General features: G+C 43.9%; 1 protein-coding gene and 1 long non-coding RNA gene across 4 annotated transcripts in view; both read right to left on the minus strand.

Annotated features, from left to right (window-relative positions):
• Positions 1-2,434, minus strand: part of DDAH1 (dimethylarginine dimethylaminohydrolase 1) — a 56,844-nt gene extending 54,410 nt beyond the window's left edge. The window contains exon 1 of the mRNA XM_071750590.1: positions 2,022-2,434. Coding sequence (XP_071606691.1) covers positions 2,022-2,327 — 306 coding nt within the window. The 5' untranslated portion in view covers positions 2,328-2,434. The remainder of the gene's footprint in view (positions 1-2,021) is intronic.
• A 2,251-nt stretch (positions 2,435-4,685) lies between these two features.
• LOC139799110 (uncharacterized) overlaps positions 4,686-19,675 on the minus strand; it is a 37,089-nt gene continuing 22,099 nt past the window's right edge. For 2 of the 3 annotated variants that reach the window (XR_011727091.1, XR_011727092.1), the window contains exon 4: positions 4,686-7,123. This is a non-coding gene — a long non-coding RNA (uncharacterized lncRNA). Of the gene's footprint in view, positions 7,124-8,466; positions 8,728-19,675 lie in introns of all 3 variants that reach the window. The other variant, XR_011727093.1, reaches the window with a different exon arrangement.

Genomic DNA, 19,675 nt, shown 5'->3' on the forward strand with positions numbered 1-19,675 from the left:
CAATTCTTTCTAATTTCTGTGGATCCTGGGAAATAGCATCTAATTATTGTTTAAAACAATTTAACATATTTTGGAATACAAAAGTGAATATGATATCTTGTGTTAAAAACAAAAAAAGCTTTACTTTACCTGACTAGTACTTATAACAGGCAAGATGCAACTAATTTGGTGCCTAATTTGCTAGTTTTAAGGCCAGGTACTGGGGTTTAAATCCTGTCAGGTCCTTGCATCCAACACCACAATTGTTTTGCTTGAGGGTTCAGCATCCCCCTTGTCTCTGCCTCAGAGATCAGTAACTCTCCTCCATTGCTCCTGCAACCTTGGCTTAAATGTCTTTGTCCAGCGTCTTTGTCAAGCCAGGTCAACTAGAGACACTGAAAAGAACTTATTCTGCTTCTTTGTAGAGAGTAAGTACCACCCCACAATCTTTACCTCTTCATTTCATGCTTTTTAATCTCCTTGCAGCACCTTAAATGGTAAAGCAAATAATCTCAGCCATATCTTATTCACCTCTGCTGCTGTGTCTTGTCTCTTCTAATTCACTGTGCTTTGGCATAATTTGAGACCTCAAAACAGACACCCTGAGCCAGAGCTGATTCCCCACATGCTTGTGAATTTGCACAACTTTCCCTTTAGGAAAAGTGTCTCAGTTATTGAATTTGCACCAAGTGCAATAACCGAGGTATTTCTTTTAAAGGGAAAACTGTGCAAATGGCAATGGCAGTCACATAGCTACATACCAGTGAGTCATGGGAAGGACCAGTGAAAACTCCCTTGGACTTTGGTTGAGAAACAGCGACTTCTGAGAGCAGCATATGGTAAACACGCTTTGCCCTGATGCTGTCACCTTTTAGAATATTCAGATGTGCTTCAAAGAGTAAATAGATATGGTTCTGAACAGAGAAGTACCTGTGTACAAGGCCTGTGCAGCATCCCAGGCTGTTACAGTGTTGGACAAAATTCAAGTAAACTTTGTTATTGCTAAAATACTGTTATTGCAAAAATACTCATCCACTGCACTCAATGGCCAAGAGCAGCTACTAGTACACTACAGCTGGTGGCCTAGCCCTGTCCCAACAGCACATGCTTGTGGATCACAAGAGGAAGTATGGAATCACAGAAATGATGGGAACTGCAAAAAAAGGCAAGAGGTTATGCTTAGACATACTTAGAGGAAAGCAGGTTACCACTGTGGTAGTTTTGCAGCTTCAAACAGGGTAATGCTTAATTTATTGAGGAGATAACTGGGTGGCACTTCAATGCATGTACTGCCTGATAAACTAGTTTATGAATGGACTGGGTGTGTTTAAAAAGTCCCAAGAATACCTAACATACGGCTCCTGCAGCTGCCAATCCTTTCCAGCACTCTCCAAAGGGACAGCCTGTGTGTGCCCGGCACCTCCGCACACCTCCAGCCCAGAGCCTGCAGTGGCTGCACGGGGAAGACGACCCCAGGTTCAAGGGCATTCAGGCCAGTACTGAGTACACCAAGACGAACACCAGCTCCGGTGCACCAGGCAGTGGGTACAGTTATCGTACCGGCAACGCACTGATCAGAAAAGAGCTCCAGCTGGACACCTCACGACAATGGGGTCTGGACCGAGCAACGCTGCAGCACGGGCACAAACCTGCCCGGCCACCCGCAACCCATCCCGCAGGACCCAGCGGGGCAAGCCGGAGGGGACCGGGAGCCCGCACGCCCCAGACAGGATGACTCATCGCTCACACCGGCCACTCGTGTCCAGGGGCGAACACCGCTACACGGCGCACCCCGGGATCCGCGGCAGCGGGCGCTGACGGCCGGCGGCACGGATAGAGCCGCTGCCCGGGGCCCGCCGCGCCGGCCCCGCCGAGGAGAGATGCTGCCCCGGGAGCGATCCTTGCCACCGCCGCCGCCTCCCGTACCACTCCCGTCGGGGCTCCGGGGCGGGCCCGGGGACACGCCCGAGGGAGCGGCCGCCCCGAGCCCACCTGCACAGCGAGGTCCCCGCTCCCCCCGCCCGGCCCCCACCCAACCACACCTCCTTCCTGCGGCTGGGCGCGCCCGGGCGGGTGAGGAGCGCCGTCTCCTCGCAGACCACGGCCACATCCTCCACGAAAACGCAGTCGGGGAGGCTCTCGTCGGCCGGCAGCTCCATCACCTGCAGCCCCAGCTTGCCCCGCAGCACGCCCACGTAGAGCTGGTACTCCCGCTCCGCGCGGGCAAAGTCCACCTCGGGGCCCGCCGTGCTGCGCAGCGCCTGCCGGCACAGCGACTCGGGCAGCGCCCGCACCACGGCGTGCGTGCAGCGCCCAAAGGCAGCGGGGCCGCCGCCCAGCCCGGCCATGCTGCGCGGCGGGGACGGCGGGGCCCGGAGCGGGGAGGGAAGGAGCGAGGGAGGGACGGGCGGCAGCCACCGCCGCCGGCCCTGGCACTGATAAAGCGCCGCCCGCGGCCCGGCCGCGCCCCATTGGCTCCCCACCAGGCACATTTCCATGGGGCCGCCGCCAGGCGCGCTCCCATTGGCTGGCGGCGGCGGCCGAGCCGCGCCATTGGCCGCTCCCCGCCGGGCGCCGCTTACCTGTGCGGCGGGCGGGAGCGGCGGCGCCACCCGCTGAGCCCTTTGGCTGCGGGGACCAGGACCGGGACCGGGATCAATATCAGGGGCAGCGAGCGGCGGGGGGAACGCGGCCCTCCGTGAGGCGGACCCGGTGCTTGTTCTGGGCCTTTTCCTGGCAGGGATTTGGGGCTGCCTGTGCCTGCCTCGAATATTCGGTGCCCTAACGTGGCTTGAGGGGCACCGTGGTTCCACTTAGTGATTTCCACTTATTTGCACTTAATTATGTGCAAACGCGCAACTAGGCTGACAGAATCCAAACACCTGCGTCCCCCTGCGTTTCCGTGCTCGTTGAAGCTCAGCAGGGGCAGGAGGGGAAAGGAGGACACATCAGGCTGGCTGCCTGTGTGCCATCTGCGGCCACCTGCGGCAGGGAAGGGAGAGGCTGGGCAGTTCATCCGTGCGGCAAAGGAAGAATACTCCGTGATGAAGGCAGTTCCAAATAAAATCCAAAGGAAATAAACCCAGCCGCTTGCTAATCCCTCATCGTTACTGTCTACAGGGCCAATCTCCAGCAGACCCTATTCACCCTCTTCCAGCCCTTCATGATGTCAAGGTTTCCACCCGGTGGGATAGAAGGGACACCAGCATTCTGCTCCACCTGCGCCCCAGGGACTGATGAGCACTTTCCACCCTTGTCCGAAAAAACCCCCTTACTTGCCCTCTTTTCGCTTTCCCCGGGTTTTATCCTGACTAGAGGTTACCCCAGATGAGGGCCAGCCCATTCCATCACACACTGCTGGCTTCCAGGCAGGAGGCAAAGGAGGCTTTGGGACAGACCTTGCTCCATGAGGGACATCCACAGCACCAGCCCCGGGCTGCACTCCTCCTTATGCTGCCCTCCCAGGTACCTCCAAGGTCTCTCTTCACCATCCCACCTCAGACTAGGTGGGAAGAGGGGAGTAATATGAATTTTCCTTCCAGCTCCTCTTTACTTGGCAAGGCTCTTTTAGGTGTCCCTCTGGTCAAGGATGGGGTCCCACCAGCATGCAGCTCCATGTTCCCCTTTTGGCACTCAGGCAAAACCCAGGCTGCTGCCTTGGCCATGCTGTTGTGGACATCAGCACATGTTCAGCATTTGGGAACTTAGTTAAAGAATAGCACAAAAAAGTACTACAGTGTGTTTCCACAGTGGCAGCTGACTAGGTTTTCATCTGCATTTTCCATGTGTTTTTCAAATACCTTCTAAAGGCTGCCTTTCATTAATGTGCATAGGTCCAGTTATTTGAATAGCTGTCATTCACTGAATAATGTGCAAATATTGTTATCTGTAAAAGAAATGTACATGGAATTGTGTTGCTATAATCTCAAATTCTTGAGAAATCACTATAAATAGTATTATACTGTCTCAGGTATAATATGTGATCCTCAGCCATTAAAGCCTATTTTTACTTATTATAGATTTAGGATGTGGCCACTAGCATGCTTTAGTTTGCTTTTTGTTAGTGTCACTTTTAGCCAGAGGAAAAAGTGCTACTGTCTTCCTGTAATTGCTGGGGGTCTATCTGAAAAGGTATTGAAAATAGTTATTCTTGAAGCCAATGGATAAGAGAGTTATCAGTACAGATTTTTTTGACATCCATAAATACCTTGTGCATTTATAAATGACAATTTTTAGATCTCACTGAGGTTGCAATGAGGCATGAGGTGATGTCACACTGTCATCTTGTATGCACACAATGCACTAGGGCAGGGAGGTTTTTCCCAAAAGCACTGTCACCAACCCGGGCTGACCTCAGGTGGCCATGGCTGCTCCCTGGGGGCCACACACCACTTGGACAGCTTCTCAGTACCTTTCCTTGTAATGGGACACAAGGCTGGAGGATCTCTTTATGAGGTGCAGTGGTATGACAGTGGTATGCTATTAATACAATGTGTTTTGGAGATACAAAGTTAGTTATTTAGACAAGGTTACAGAAGTGACAGCTACAGAGGGGAAAAAAAAGTAATCTGTGTTTCCATATGCGTATAAAACAGTGCAGTTTAAATACAAATGAAGATCTGTTTGCTGATTGTGATTGTTCTATTATTTATGTTGAACAGAAAGGCATCATTAACAATCTAGGAACAGATGCAGCCAGACCAAAATTGTACGTATTTATAATAAGATTAATAAAATACTAATTTACTCACAAATTAAAATTACATAATAGAATTTGTCCACACAATCTTGTGGAGCGACATGAAAAGTGATATGCAGAAATACAGAAATATGCAGAAATACAAAATGGGTCAGTTACATCAACATAATATTAATTGTCTACCTTGCTCTATATGCAGTGTTTTCCTGTAATTTTATCCTGCTGGAGCACCTAGTATAAAAGAGCCAAGCTACCCCCCAACAAAGAAAGAAAAAAAAGCTGTGACTCACTGTGGGATTCCTCAAGATTTATGAAAACCGTACTTGCAACACAAGATGGACTGCAGACTACTTAAGAATAGAATAGGAAGACATATTTAGAGAGGAGAAAACGCCTCGTACAAAAAATACAGAAAAGGATGCAAATCCAGGTGTTTTGTCACTGACACTTCAAAGAGTGTCTGGCAGTGACAGTGAGAAGAAAATTGCTTTGCAAAATTTACTTGAGGAAGCATATGTGAATAACACATTCATCTTTGGGAGAAAGGAATAAATACTGAAAAAGGAGGTATGGTTTAAAAGTTATGACAAAAATCATAAATACACAGAGCAGCATATTGATAAGAATTTTTTTTTTTTTTTTTTTTTTTACAGCCATGACTTAAGAACAGTCTGCAGCTATGTACAAATTTTCCACAAAGATTAAGGGAATTTCTGTAATGTAGAAGGCAAGCAACAAACTTTAATTATTGCAAGGAGAAGTACAGAAAACATTCTAACAATAAGGAGCAGAGAAGAAGGAAGCTTGTGGGAAGGTTGTGCAGCCTCCATAAGAGTTTTATTATGAAGTTAAAGAAATACCCTCCAGGAGCAGAAATCCAGTGCTGAGGAAGAAGGATGGATAAGAAGAGGTCCTTTCCAGTCCTATGATTCTACTATCAGTTTTAGACTGAAAATGGCTGGTAATTTTTGTGAAAACTGCTATGTAATGATGAGTCTGATGTCCCCAGTAACAAATGTGCAACCTTTATGGGCACCACTAGGTGACTGAAGGTCACTGCTGTTGAACGATTTGTGTGACCGTGACAAAGAGGATTTGGGTCACTGCCAGGTGCAAATGCAGAACCCATGGGCTGATTGCTTGGCTGTGCTAGATGGCTGCAAAGTTTGAAGACACTTATCATCACTTGCAGCTCCTGGAACAACACTGCTGGCTCCAAAGCCTTAGCAGACATCTGTCACACTGTTGATTAAATGCCACTTGAAACTTGAGACAGTGAAAAGCCAGGACAAGACAGCAACTGAGCCATTCGGTCACCAGCCCATCCTGCTATGGCAATAGGAATATGCACTGCAAAGATGGAGAGACACTGAGCTTCACTTTTTAAAAGGAATGAAAATTTCAGTGATTTCTCAACCTCATTAAAAAAACGTGCAACTACTGCACAGCCAAATGCCATTATTAACAGAAACAAACACTGCTCTGCAGAAAAAAACTCTCCTTACAATCAGTGGGTCATTTGCTTAGTAAAGGTACAGAGATCACATCTTACAGACAGAGAAAAAAGTTACTTTAATCGTGCTTTAGATACATGAAAAGCAACTCAAAGGGGTTTTCACCCAGATAGTTGACAGAAGTTTTCAATTTCTGCTCTAGTACTGTGATATAAAAAACCCATAGTGACTCAGTGAAGCAGAATTCTTAATGAATAATTGTCTCAGCTCCTCCTTTAGAGGAGCTAAAGATGTTAGGCAACAAGTCACTTCACCCCACTGCATGGACAACCTCCCAAGTGTTTTTGCATTTTTCCAAATGCTTAACAGATTTGGCTTGTTATGTATTCTTTATTTCACAAATCACTCCTGGAAGAGGAGACCAGCCTCTTCTGGGTGGTGTAAGTCAACAGCACATCTGCCAGCCTGTAGTGAAATCCTGTTGGGGAGCAGCATTTTCCCTTGCCTGAGCTGAACCCGAGCTATCTCACACAGGCTATTACCAGGGTCAGATTAATTCTATATATAGCTGATTCAGGGGAAACACAATATTTGTTTTGTCTGCTAGGGGATAGAACTGGGCATTTTCTCAGCTGGCATTTCACATCCTCCAGAGAAGGAGGAATTCCCTTGAGCTGACAGCTACGCAGTTGTTGGGAGACAAAGCTGTCAAAGGGCAATTCTTTAAGAGTCAGCTTTGGCAGCACTGTTGCCATGACACATGGCACCAAGGAGCCTGGACAGCACGCAGAGGCGCAGGGCATTCCTCACATTTATAGTCTTCCCACGTGTTTTGTTACAATAGGTTGCACTAGTACATCCAGGATCAGCTTTTGGATTCACTTGGATAAGCAAACAGATCATTCAGGAGAAAGCTGCTGTTCTCTTAAGAATTTACATCCTGTGCTTCTGTCTCTTCACATGCCTTACATTAACTTCTGCTCTTCTTTCCCTGCAGGGGAAAAGTCACTTGTGGAATTTCTTTAAAAAGCACGGGTTAGGTATCACAGGCTTAGATGTCCACAGCTAAAAAGTTAGATCAGTACTCTGAAAATTTATGCTGAATTACTGTGGCTGATATCTCTCTTACAGATAACAATGGAAAGACACCATTTGTTTCCCTGATGAACATACTTCCCAGAAATATACCAAAAATACTATGCCAAACAGGAGAGAAAGAGGAGACAGGGCAGAGATAAGTACTTTGTAAATTGTTCTGGGAAAATTAAACAATAAGACTCTTCCTGCTATTAAACAGTATTTTTAATGAAATATGCTATTTTATCAACTTGGTAAGAAAGCATCATCTCCAGCAGTAGAAGGGCGAGTGGCTCGTGCCATTTGCATTTACACAGCTGCTGTTCAATGGATCTCATGAATCCCAAACCAGCTGCTGTGTGGTGCTACCAGTGCCCCTGGGGACAGCACAAAAAGGCTGCCTGAGTGAAGGGGGGATAAAGCCCTTGGTACACCATGGGCTTCATGGATACAAGAGGAGTAAGGCACATGCTGGCTTTTTTCTCTACCTCAAGTCTTCCACCAAAACTATACCCTTAGTCCCTAAAAAAGCAAAAGCTTAAAAACGCTGATTGATGCACGTTCATATTTTCTAAAAGACCCAAGTCCTTCACCATGCAACTTGAGTTACTTTTTAATGTTTATCCTAAGCCTCCATTTGCCTTTTCTCTGGAGCCAGCTGACCAGCTGGCAGCGTGGCAGGCTGTCCTCTGCTTTCATTGCCTGAAAAGCCCTTGCAAGCTCAGCAGTAGGATGCAATGACATTTGGCTGTAGCATTTCTTGCTTTTCTTAGTTCACATTTCCCATTCCTTCCAGGAGCCAGCTGCCTGAAGATTAATTCTCAGCCTTTCTTATCAGTTAAGCATTTTTTGCCTTGGTCTGTAAATGCTTAGTGCTGACTTGGTCAATAACTTGCAAATGCAACTATCAAACTCTATGTTTACAAGAAACTGGTTAAAGGGAAATTAGCTTTTGTATCCACAAGAAAGAGAATGATGGGAGAGATACATATATACACAACCCAACAACTTTATGGTTTCCCTTGTGTGCCTGCAAAGGGCAAGCAGTTCTCTTGCCAGTTTCCATGGCATTAAGATTAGTGCTAGAGACAAAAAGACACATTAATACATTAAGGCAAGAAAGTGAAAATTTTTCCATAGGCTTTTTTACAGAGCTTATTAATATGCTGTCCTAAGTGTCAGAATTAAGAAGCTATAGAACATGAACACATACACAAATTATCTTCACTATTAACGTATCTAGGCTGGTGGCAATACCTCTTGCTGTTATTGATCACAGAACAGACATGGAACAATCTTTTCTTCTTCAAAGAGAAATATTTAATAGTTGTTTGTCTATCCATAAGGGAACAATGTGTAGGTGCTTCCATAGGGAGCAGGTTATACAGAGTGACACCAGTTGGAAGGTTTGAAGAGGCAGCAAGAGATCAGTTTGTTCTGTTTGACCTTGTTCTGTTCGACCCTGTTCTGTTCCTTATCACTTAACCGAGAGGTCTCTGGATGCCTCTAACTCACCAGCTGAAAAAGAACAGAGAAATGGAGTGGTTAAGGTGCAAATCAGAAAGAGACAGCTCTCCTACACCCCACAATTTCTTTGACAAGTAGTGTCACTGTACCTGGCAGGGCCCACGGGCAGCACAGCAGGCACTGCCTCCAGCTGATGGACCAGCAGGAGATGAGGCACCCTTGATGCTACCTGACATTCCACTCTGAGGGAATGCTGACCTGAACCATGTATGGGACTTCAAGGTCTGCTTTCCAAACATCAGTAAGATCAGAGACTATCTCTGTCTATTTGGTGCTAGAATCATGCATCCTTGTAGCACAAAATCTTTTCCTATTGTTCAATTCAAACACCTCCCAAAGCACCACTTTTGCCTGATTTGTCCTCTGCATCTACTGAAAACAATTTGTCTCCATTGTGTTTCTAACCAGTTTTCAACTAACCATAGGTTTCTATTAGTTCCTTCTTAAACAGCTCTTTTCCAAACAATACAAGCCTAGCTCCCTAAATCTCTCCTTTCATGTCACATACCTTAGCAGCCCTCTGCAGGGCAACCTCCAGTTTCTCAATCTCTTTCTTGTCCAGGGAACCCCAGACTGCACATAGTATTCCAAACAGGGTCTCACCAACATGAAGCAGAGCCTGGAGCCCACAGAAAAGATCCTTTTCAGCAGGCTCCTGGTCTGCTGGTTTCTATTTCATGCAGATTCACCCATTTGAAAATGTCTGCAGTTCTCCTTATTGACCTTCATGGAGTTGCTGTTAGCCCAGTGCTCAGGTTTCACAGGGTCTGTCTGAATTCTCCCACAGATCAGCACAACTCAAAATGAAGACTTGCACCTCAGCATATTCCAAACACAAAGAGCAAGAAGGTAGATTACTGAATTACTGCTGTTAAAAACAACAGCAACCATCTCTATGTAATTCAAACCTGCTCTTGATTAGCAGGATTTCAACCAAAAATCAGTTCATTTAGTTCAATAGAAACCATGATACAGTATTAAGCTCCAGGGAACTATTCCTAATTATAGCAGTAAAATATCTCATTCACCTTTTCTTGTGTTGTCTTGAAATTGCTGCTTACAATTTTTTAATCCCCCAAATCCTGAAGACTTGTGGTAACCTGTAAATTACTATTTGCTGTGTGCTGCAGATAATTTGCACGGATGCTCACACTTGGATCTGCTGATATTTCAAAAGCTCTATCCTTGTACACTTCACAGCAACTTAATTTTTTTGTGGCGATCCAACCATTTTAATTTTAGGTAGACATACAAACACATTATTTGAAAGGAATTACTATTGAATTAATAAACTGCTAGGAGAAGTCTGTTCACATAGTGAGTATGCTTGCCAGTAGCTTTGCTGACCATATCAGTTCAGTCCTGTTTGAAATGTGTTTGTGAAATCAAGTGAAGAGGACCAGTTATGCCTTTCACAATATAACTGCACAGACAAAATCAGCACTGAAAGCAGATCCCTCTCATACTGATTTCTCAGAGAAGTGTATTTCATACATTTTGGCAGTTTTTCTCCTTATTGCTATAAATACATATAGACCAGTGCCTCAAAATGCTCATGTTCTTATTCCATTCAGGATCATAGAAGAAATACCATATGGTAAATTATTTTATTCCCACAGTAAATGGGAATGGAAGATATTTTATTGTGCATCTAGATAAAATATTATTTAATTATTATGGTCGTAGTTTTACAGGATAGATACACATCTAAAGCATAACTACCTGCTCACTTCAGCATGTGTTAATGGCAGGAATGGAACTAGATGTTTATTTATTCCTTTCAGTTACAAGTAATTTAAAACAACTTTTTTCATAGCAGAGGGAAAAGCATTCTTTTATTTATTTTTCACAAGAGAAAGATTTCTTTTTAAAGATAAGTAATGGCTTCAGGCACTTCCACTTATGACTACTCTTCTTTCAAGGCCTGAAAGTCAAAGGCTTGTGGAAGCACTTTGGAAGACACAGCATCTGAAGTATCCTAAGTAGGGCACATCACACCGTGAGTCATTTCTCAAAATTTCTCCAGAAACAGTGAAGATGATAAGACAGTTTCATGTGGGAAGTATTTTGTTACAAACAGTGGAACTGCTCAGTGTATAAAATGAGACTAAAATCCAACACTGATTAACGAAGGTGATATATCAATAACTGTCATAGAGCTGCCTGAGGTGCCAGATTACTTATCCTGCACATGATGTCATCTCCTGATTAGAAAGGCAAATAAACACACAGATACAAAAAAGCAACACAATAGTGACATAATTATTTAAAAATACTCTAATAACACAAGATGGAATTCAAGATCTCACCAACCAAGAGAAGATGCATAAGTTTCCTTTTTTAAACTTGGCAAGTATGAATCTCAAAGTTGTCTTTTTCATCTCTGCTATGTTGTCGACATAGAATGTTCATTTCCATTACAGGATGTTCTGGTGGGATTAGTTAATAAAGGCAAGGGGAAGTAAATCACTGATTCCAAGAGGGATTGTTTGAATTTAGAATATTTTTTCCTACTGCATCAAGTTAAATCTTTCTTAAAGAAAGACAAACAAGAAGATCAAGATATGACTAATTGATGACCATATTAAGCCATATAAGGCATTCCTTTCCTGTTAAGTCAGAAAAAGCCACTTCTAAATATACAGTTTTTTGGACAAAATTACTTCTGGGTCATTACTTTTTAGACATTAGTCAAGCACTGCTTTCATTTTAATTTATAAGTCATCATTTAACTTTACCACACTCACTCAGTATTTAGGTATCTGGAGGCTGATTCTACCCTATCATTGCTGTTAGTGCAGTCATTCCAGTGAAGTCATTCCAGATCAAAACAGCAAAAAGAAAATCAGTGCTTATGAGTTTTTGTTTCTTCCCATTTGGTGTATGAATAATTTTGCTAGAATTGAGGACACCAAACAATTTTTACTAATGACCATGCTTATTTTTACTGTATACTGCCTAAGGCCCCTGGGGCACTATATGGTAGAATTTCCTACATGAATAAGTTGCATCTGCTGAACAGGACCATTTTACTAATTATCTGCTCCTCGTCATAAGGGATTTTGTTATTACAAACTTTTATCTTTTTTTTTATTTCAGAAAACCATATACATATCTACTCTGCACAGGCACACCATTCTCCATTACATGCACAGTGTTAGATTGATTAGTTCTATAAAAATCTGCTTGTGCCTAATGATGCTATTTGTGTATTGTGAAATTGCAGCAAGTCTGTTTTTCTAATAGCTTTGCACAGCTATTAAATTCTAGCTCCCCCTTCTCTCTTCTCATTTTTTCCCCAAAATACCACTTCTCTCTCTTTTTTTTTTTTTTCCCCCCTAATTAACTTGCAACACTTCGTGTCTGCATATGAGTTTTCTCATTGTGTTGCAAGATCATGACCTGTACCATCTATGTGCCCCTGGAACAATGAAACTGTCAATGACAGGGCAAAAATGTGGCATATAGCCCATGAAATTTGGAAGCTGCCCCCCCAAGATCACGTTGACTATGAACAGCTGTGTCTTCACAGTGAAATGCAAAATCTATTTCTTTGATCTAGCCCACTGCTCAGTAACACCACATTTATAAACAAACATGCATCATATAAAATAAACATTGCCTTGCTCCTGTTGAGCAGAGGGAGAAGAAGGCTCTTTCTGTGTCCATTTTATTTCAGGGGGCAACTAGACTGACACTACAGCAAAGAGACGCTTTGTATAGGAACCTAGAGATGTGGAAATCTTCCAAAAATAACAGCACACGGTAGACTGACAGCTTGGTAAGGCAGCTTTTACCATTAACAGCTCACAATTCTAGCCACATATTCAACTGAGCCCCCACCTGAAAGCTGTGGATGAAAGCAGCTTTAGCTTGCACACAGCAGTGACAGGGAATGAAGATACACACCAGGCTGACGAGCACTGAGCAGTTCATTGTTTGCCCAGATGGAAATCAATAGCTCTCTTCACTGTCTTCATTCCTTGGCAAAATCAGGAGCTTTGGAAGGCAATTAAAGCTTACCCAGCTGCCAAGTGTCCTAATTACACACACAAGAAATCCCACATTTCTCCTTCTACCTGAAACATCCCTTGTGCCACATTCATTAAGCTCATTACAGTCAAGCCTTCTGCTCTTGCTAGCACTGACATTGCTTTTTTACAAAAGCAAATCAAAACGAACAAAACTCCCCAGACAAACAGGAAACAACAACCGAATCTTTGCTTGCACCTGGCTCCAACCCTGAGTGATCCTCCTAAAGCCCAGCAGTTGCTCGGTGATGACCACCAGCTCCTGTGCCATACAGAGATTTTCACAAGACACTTCCAGTCAGTGTCATTCCCTGTCCCACTCACTCCACTTTCAGTGTTTTTCACTTTCCACTTAATTTTGCAGCCCCCTCTCCCCTGCCCAGGCCATTTTCCATTAACAGGTCCCCTCCTGCCTGCTCTCTCATCAACCGATTGTTTCTTTTAATTCGCCTCGGATTTCCCCGCATCCCCCCCAGCCACGGCTCTGCCCGCGCAGTCTCCGCGGTGCCCGCAGCCTCTCCAGCGGCTCTGGCAGGCACTGAGGAGCAGCCCGGGCCCTGGTGCAGCTTTAACCAACTGCGGTGAGATCGTGCTCTCAGGTCAGGAGCAGGTGAAGCAGCTCTGTGGGCATGCAGGTCATTAGCTGGGTACACCCCTGAGAGCCTGCAGGACGGAGCAGAGAGTGCTTACATTTTGACATCCACGGACTGGTCTGATTCTCCTGGAATTAAAGCCCTGCCTTTATGTATTTTGTCATTACAGTGTTTATCCATCCCTTGTGAACTGAGGCAGGTCTGGACTCTAAAAGGAAAGAGCAGGTTTTAAATCCCTTGTAAGGAACAATACAGCAAAAATTTCTCAGGAAACTGTATATACTCTATTCACTTTTCCTGGAACACTTTTGTTGTTATATAAATAAAAGTAACTAATGGACAGCTGAGCTTGAGCAGTTCAAAAACTCCAGTTTCCAGGAACTCCTAATTGTCCTTGATGAAAATATGTGTTTTTTCAGAAGCCTTCAATAATTTAGAACTGAATCTAAAGCAATTAGTGAAGCTGTGCAAAGCATACTGAAGAAAAAAGCCACTAAAAGCTCAGGCCTCTTATTTTATCATCATGTTTATCGCCTTTATTATCAACTGAAGTGGGAAAACTCATTAAATACCTGTGGATCCAAAAACAAGGCCTCTAAAAGCTCTGAAAAGACAAAGGCAAAATAGCACTTGGTCTGACAGCTCAAAACCACAATGCCGAAGACATTGTGCTGTATAAATCACCTTGTGTTTGCACAAAATTGTTACATTATCTCAAATTAAGATCAAGTTTCTTTACCAAAGAACAAATAAACCATGGGCTACATCAAGAGAAAAAAAAAAGGGGAAGGGGAAATCCATCACTCCCCTTGAGCCATCCATAACCTTCCAATTTACATGTGAAATTCTAAGCAGGGGGAAGGTTTAAAATAGTATTATGAACATTGAAGAGTATTAACTTGTGTTATGCTTTTTTTTAAGTCCCCTTTAATATCTCTTTGATTCTCATTTATCCCCAGCCTCTGCTGCAGTACTCTGGAAGGAATAATTGAAAGAAATAGCTGAAAATTTAGCTTCACCGTGATATGTTATAGTGTGCCAATAAATGCCATATACATTCCTTTTAATACAAAGACTCTGTATTCACACAATCTATTACAAGTAAAGGCTGATGGAAATTCTTGAAGGAGAAAAAGACCATCTGTCCTTCATGGGCCAGGCAAGAAGGGGATGCCTTGTTATTTATAAAAGCTGCCTGTAAGTTCTAGGTGTGGGATCATCTAGCACAATAGGCAGTGAGCCATCTCCCACATTAGTGAAGTGCTGTGTAATTTGCAGCACTGTGAACATGGTTTGCAATTACATTTGATAGGGCCACAGGACATAAATTACATAGTTTTTACACTTAGCTGCTACCACAAACTCTTGCCTGGCATTAGTTTCTAAGGGTTTTCAGTAGGAATAAGGAGGAAGAGGAGGAAAAAAAGACATGTTCTAAACTTTAAAGATAATTTTAAAGAATAAAAAAAAGTTTTAGGAAAAAAATTAATACCCCTGTGGGAATGTTTGGGGTTTTTTGTTTGCTTTGTTGTCAGTTAAGTTGGACAACATCCCAAAAGGACTAGCAAGAGAAGAAAAAGAACACAATTTTAAATTCTTTCTTTTCTTTTTTTAAAGTCCAAGGCTGGCAGTATCTGTCTAGGTATGTAGCAGTAAGACCAGTTTTCTTTTCCTAGCTGCAATGATTTGTAAGAACAGCTGTCAGGCAATATTCTGGTCTAGAAACCAGCTCGTAAAACCAAAAACTTATAACCTGCTATGTACATGTTGGGTGCAATACTTGGTCATACTTGCTGACTGTCTTGACAGATACTTTCCAGAACACAAAGCAAGAAGGCCCCTCCCGCAGAGACCTTAATGATGGAATTTGAAGAGACAGAGCCTAATCATAGCACACGAGCAGAGCCCCAGTGAGTCCCCGGGGTTTACTGGCGTTAAGGAACTGGAGGCTGACACGGCGGCACAGCAAGGCCATCCTCAAACGATGGATAATTGAAGATTAGCAACTATTTAATCCATTTTGGCCTGGAAAGAATTTAAGAAGAATGAGAAGCTTGAATAAAAACTTGAGTAAGCCTGAAGCTATCCTGACATGTTTGTGAACTAAATTCCCTCCTGACACTTTTCTATTATTTCAGTTCTTGGATCATCATTCTTTGCATGCTGGGACCAACAATGCCTTTTATTGTAGCCTGCTCCATTTTCCTCTCACACACAAAGGGAAAGCTCCCTTGGTGAATGCCAGAGGCAAATACTGATTTCTCAAGAAGATACATGGGAGAAGTATGCTTCAGCTTTTGTTTGTGTACTGTAATCTTCAGCGGCACTGAGAGCAGGAGGAGTCATTCATAAATATGGCCTTTGGACTTTAAAGGTCAGATACTCTTTGAATAATAAAAACCTGTTAACACAGAATCACCCTGGCAAACCCAAACACCAGTTTTAAGTAAGGTATCACAAACGACCCCCCATGATACACACTCCACCCATACACTGCTGCTCTGCAATCTACACCATGCAGTACCAAAACAGGAAAAAGTGACAGAGATGAGGTGGTCTTGGAAAGGCCTAGGAAAATCTGTGATGTTTTTTACATGCCATAGCTCAGTGAAGGAGTTTACAGAAATGCCTGACAGCTGAACATGAGAATATGTAGACTTCTAAAACAGGAGGCCAGCTTAGGAAAGAAGCACCATGCAAAGGATCAGCTCACAAGAGAGAAGCCTTGCAATGAAACAGCAAGGGCCAGTAGTAAGTAGGAGAATATTTGAGACATGGAGAAGAAACACAAGCTCTTTTCCAAACATATTGAAAAATTCAAACCCTCTCAGGGGCTTAAGGGTATTTAAATGTAAATGAGCTTCCTTCAACCAACCCAGAATCAAGAGCTGCTTAGAAATTGTTGCATTATTTTCTGTTGAGTAATCATAACTTTTGATCATCCAGCATCCTCTGACAAAGGGCTGTGAGCATGGTGTCTGGGTATGTGTGGGTTTGTCTCCTATTAAATAGGGTGGATGGCCATTCTACAGTATTTAGTACCTTCACAGATGGATTTATGTGCATCTGTTTTGATAAGACCAATTCCCTTGCATGTGCCTGAACCCTAGCACTCACTGTAGACTTGTTATTTTTATAAAAATAAGTTAGCAATGCATAGAAAGAGCGGTGTGGGGTTGCCTCCATAGGACAGCCACAATATATTTTAAAATTTATGACTGGATTAGGACCTGATGAATGGCTGTAAGTTGACAGACAGACACCAAAGACCACTGAGCTCAGGGAAGCAGCTGTCTGCAGCCCCTCACCCCTGCTCTGGCCACAGCAGCAGCCCCCAGCTGCCCACATCTCAGTGACCTCCTCCCTCCACAGCCAGGATGCAGCTCAGCCCCAGCTGTCACAGAGATGTCTGTGTCCTGAAGGGCTTCTGGAGGGAGAGCAGGTAGGCAGTGCTGAGCTGTGCAGAGCTCTTGAGGACAACAGACTGAATCCTCATGTTCCTCCTGACCCCCTGCCCCATTCCTGACAGCAGTCTCACCACCTCTCCTTCCACTCGAGCACTCAGAGTTGGATAGCTTTGGACATTTCTTATTTCCTTACCTCTTCTGTACTCCCAAAATGTGTCTAGGTGCCAGCATTTCTTTCTCACAACTCTAGTGCTTAGTCTGGGCTGAGCCTGATCATGACTAGAACTCTGCAACCCCACCCCCTGGTTTATAATCTTGCTTTTCAAGTCACCTGACTCTGGGATTCCTCAAAACCATAGCTTCTCATGCTCCTGCATCAAGTTCGGGCTCCTCAGAGCAAGCCTGAAGACAGTGGGAGCCACCCTAGGACCCTCTGGTCTCAGTATAAATGTTTTTACCATCTGCAGTTCTACTCCTTGCTCTTCTTTTGAAAATCCAGGCCTGGGCTCTAACACCATCTCATACATACAGATCCCTGGTGCTCCTTTCAGGCTCACCCAAACTGGGTTTTTTTTCCACACCACATCTCCATGAGGAAATGTTTTGCTCAGCTTACCACGAATTGTCTTTTAAATCTCTCCTCAAACTTCCTCTCCCCAGCCTGCTCCCAATGCAAACAAAGTAATGCCCAGCTATTTGCATTAGCTTCTCAAGAAGCTGTGTCACATTGTGGTATAACTTAACCCTCCTCCTGGGCACTTGCAGGCCAGGCTGCAGAAGGAGTTGGCTGAAGGACAGGGCAAGTTCCTGCACACGTGGGAGAGCTGAGGAGGAACAGAACATTTTCCCCAGCTCCCCTGCTCAGATGGTGATCACCACCATTCCCATCCAGATCTGGTGCCTAGACCCCGAATTGCTGTCTGTGGCTCTGGCCTCTAGTCTCCATCCCCATTTCTGCTGGAAACACTTAACTCCTGGTCTTGCTTCAGTTTGGATTCCTAAGCTCTCCAGCCAGGAAGTTTGTGGTGTCTACAGTAAGAGAATTACCCTTAAAGCACCTAGCAAATTTCTGGGTGCTGCCAATTTACCAAAAGAAAGGCCATTTCTGTTTCTAAATACTTTGAAAATGAATGGATTTTGCAATATTTATTGCTAGTATTTGATAAATGTTTCCTCGTGGTGATTAGGTACGACACTGTTCCTATGCCCAGTTAATTCTGCAGTGATTAGCAGTATGTATCATCTCAGCTGACTGACTCCTGGACCAGCTTAAAAGGTCAAATCCAGAAACCTTTGACTAAGCATGTGAAGATGGAAAATGAAACAAGAAATTATACACATTTTTAAATATTTGGGCAACTGGATTTCTATTGCAGATATCTGAATACTAAAAACCCTCACACCAGACTGCTACCCTGTTTCTACATCCAGAAAGGCACCATTGTCATGGTTTCACCACTGCTTGTTAAAGCCCCTCAAAAACCTCTGCAGGTTATAAAAAGGTCTATCCTTAGTGAAATATGTATTCAGTTTGTATGAAAATCATTTTTGGAAACTTCACCCAGACTTACTTTATACAAAAGAGTGCAAAGGCTTACGGCTGACATTTTCCTAAGCTTTAAATCGTACTCCAGTGAGCTAAGCTCTTATTTTAACATGCTGATAAGGAATTATGTTGGGAAGTGGCTGCAATGTGATATTTTATTTTTACTTAATGTCTTGAAAAACAAGATATCAAATCTTGTATTGGAGCAGTAGTGAGGATCTGTGCTGGTGACACCTGAGTGCATTTATGAGACAAACTGTCCTGAAGGTGGAAAGGGGGGGAAGAAGCACCAGGGGAAGGCAGATGAGTGAGGCAGTGCAAGGAGAGTGCTCAGCACCCACCCAAGCCAGGCCATTGGGACACTCACTAGAGTTCTGTAACACATGTATTGCACAACATGGGTTGCTGCAGTCATGAAGAAGAGGACAAGCTTCCCAGCCATGCAACAAACAGGCTGAAAGTGAACAGCAATTGGATACTAATAAAGCTTATAAAAGCCTGCTGGAAAGCTAAGCAGAAAGGTGTAAGTAGGAGAAGTAGGTTAGGACTGGGTACCTTCTCAAGTGTTAATATGTCTGCAAGAACCTGACCTCCAATACAGCACTGCATTAATTCATTTGCTGTGTGTCTGGGTCTAGGGAGGAAAGCAGTCAAATCAATTTCTGCAACAGAGCCAGGGTCTTTAGCCAGGACAGCTTTCCAGCCCCTCCTGCCCTGTACCCAGGCAGTCAGCTCACAGGTACAGGATGGAACTTGTTTTCAGAAGTCAGAAGTCAAAGGGACACCTTTTTTTTTTTTTTTCTTTTTTTTTTTTTTCTCCCCAAAATGGAAAACTCCTTGTGCTGGAATCAAATAATTGAAAAGTTGCTGAAACAAGAGAGTAACAGTTAATCCTGCCCAACGGGTAGATCTAAATTCTCCCTGGAAAGGCTGCTGCATGTGGGATTATATATAGTGGTTAACCAAATATTCAAGGGACATTAGTAATTACCATAACATCCCACCACTTACTCTGTCAAATGCACAATTTATGCAACAAGCCCACAGCTTCAAAAGGAATTTGTTTACTTTAAAAATAGTTGGAAATACATTTCCAACCCACAGTTTTTTCCCCAATACCTTCCTGTCCCCACCTCAAAAAATGCCTGAAAGGCTTCTAGGTGTTCCGTGCAAAAACCATTCCCAGTGAATTTTCCCTCGGTGCCATTCATTTTTAATGCGTGGCGTGCCAGGGCACACAGGTCCTTCATTGCCCTGCTCTCATGGCAGAGACCTGTGCTGCCTGCCAGCATGAGATGGCTGCTCCTGACACCAGCCCCCAGGTCCAGAGCCCTCCTGAAGCCTCACACACCCACCCTAGGG

This window comes from Heliangelus exortis, chromosome 8, assembly GCF_036169615.1.
Source record: "Heliangelus exortis chromosome 8, bHelExo1.hap1, whole genome shotgun sequence".
Lineage (NCBI taxonomy): Eukaryota > Metazoa > Chordata > Aves > Apodiformes > Trochilidae > Heliangelus > Heliangelus exortis.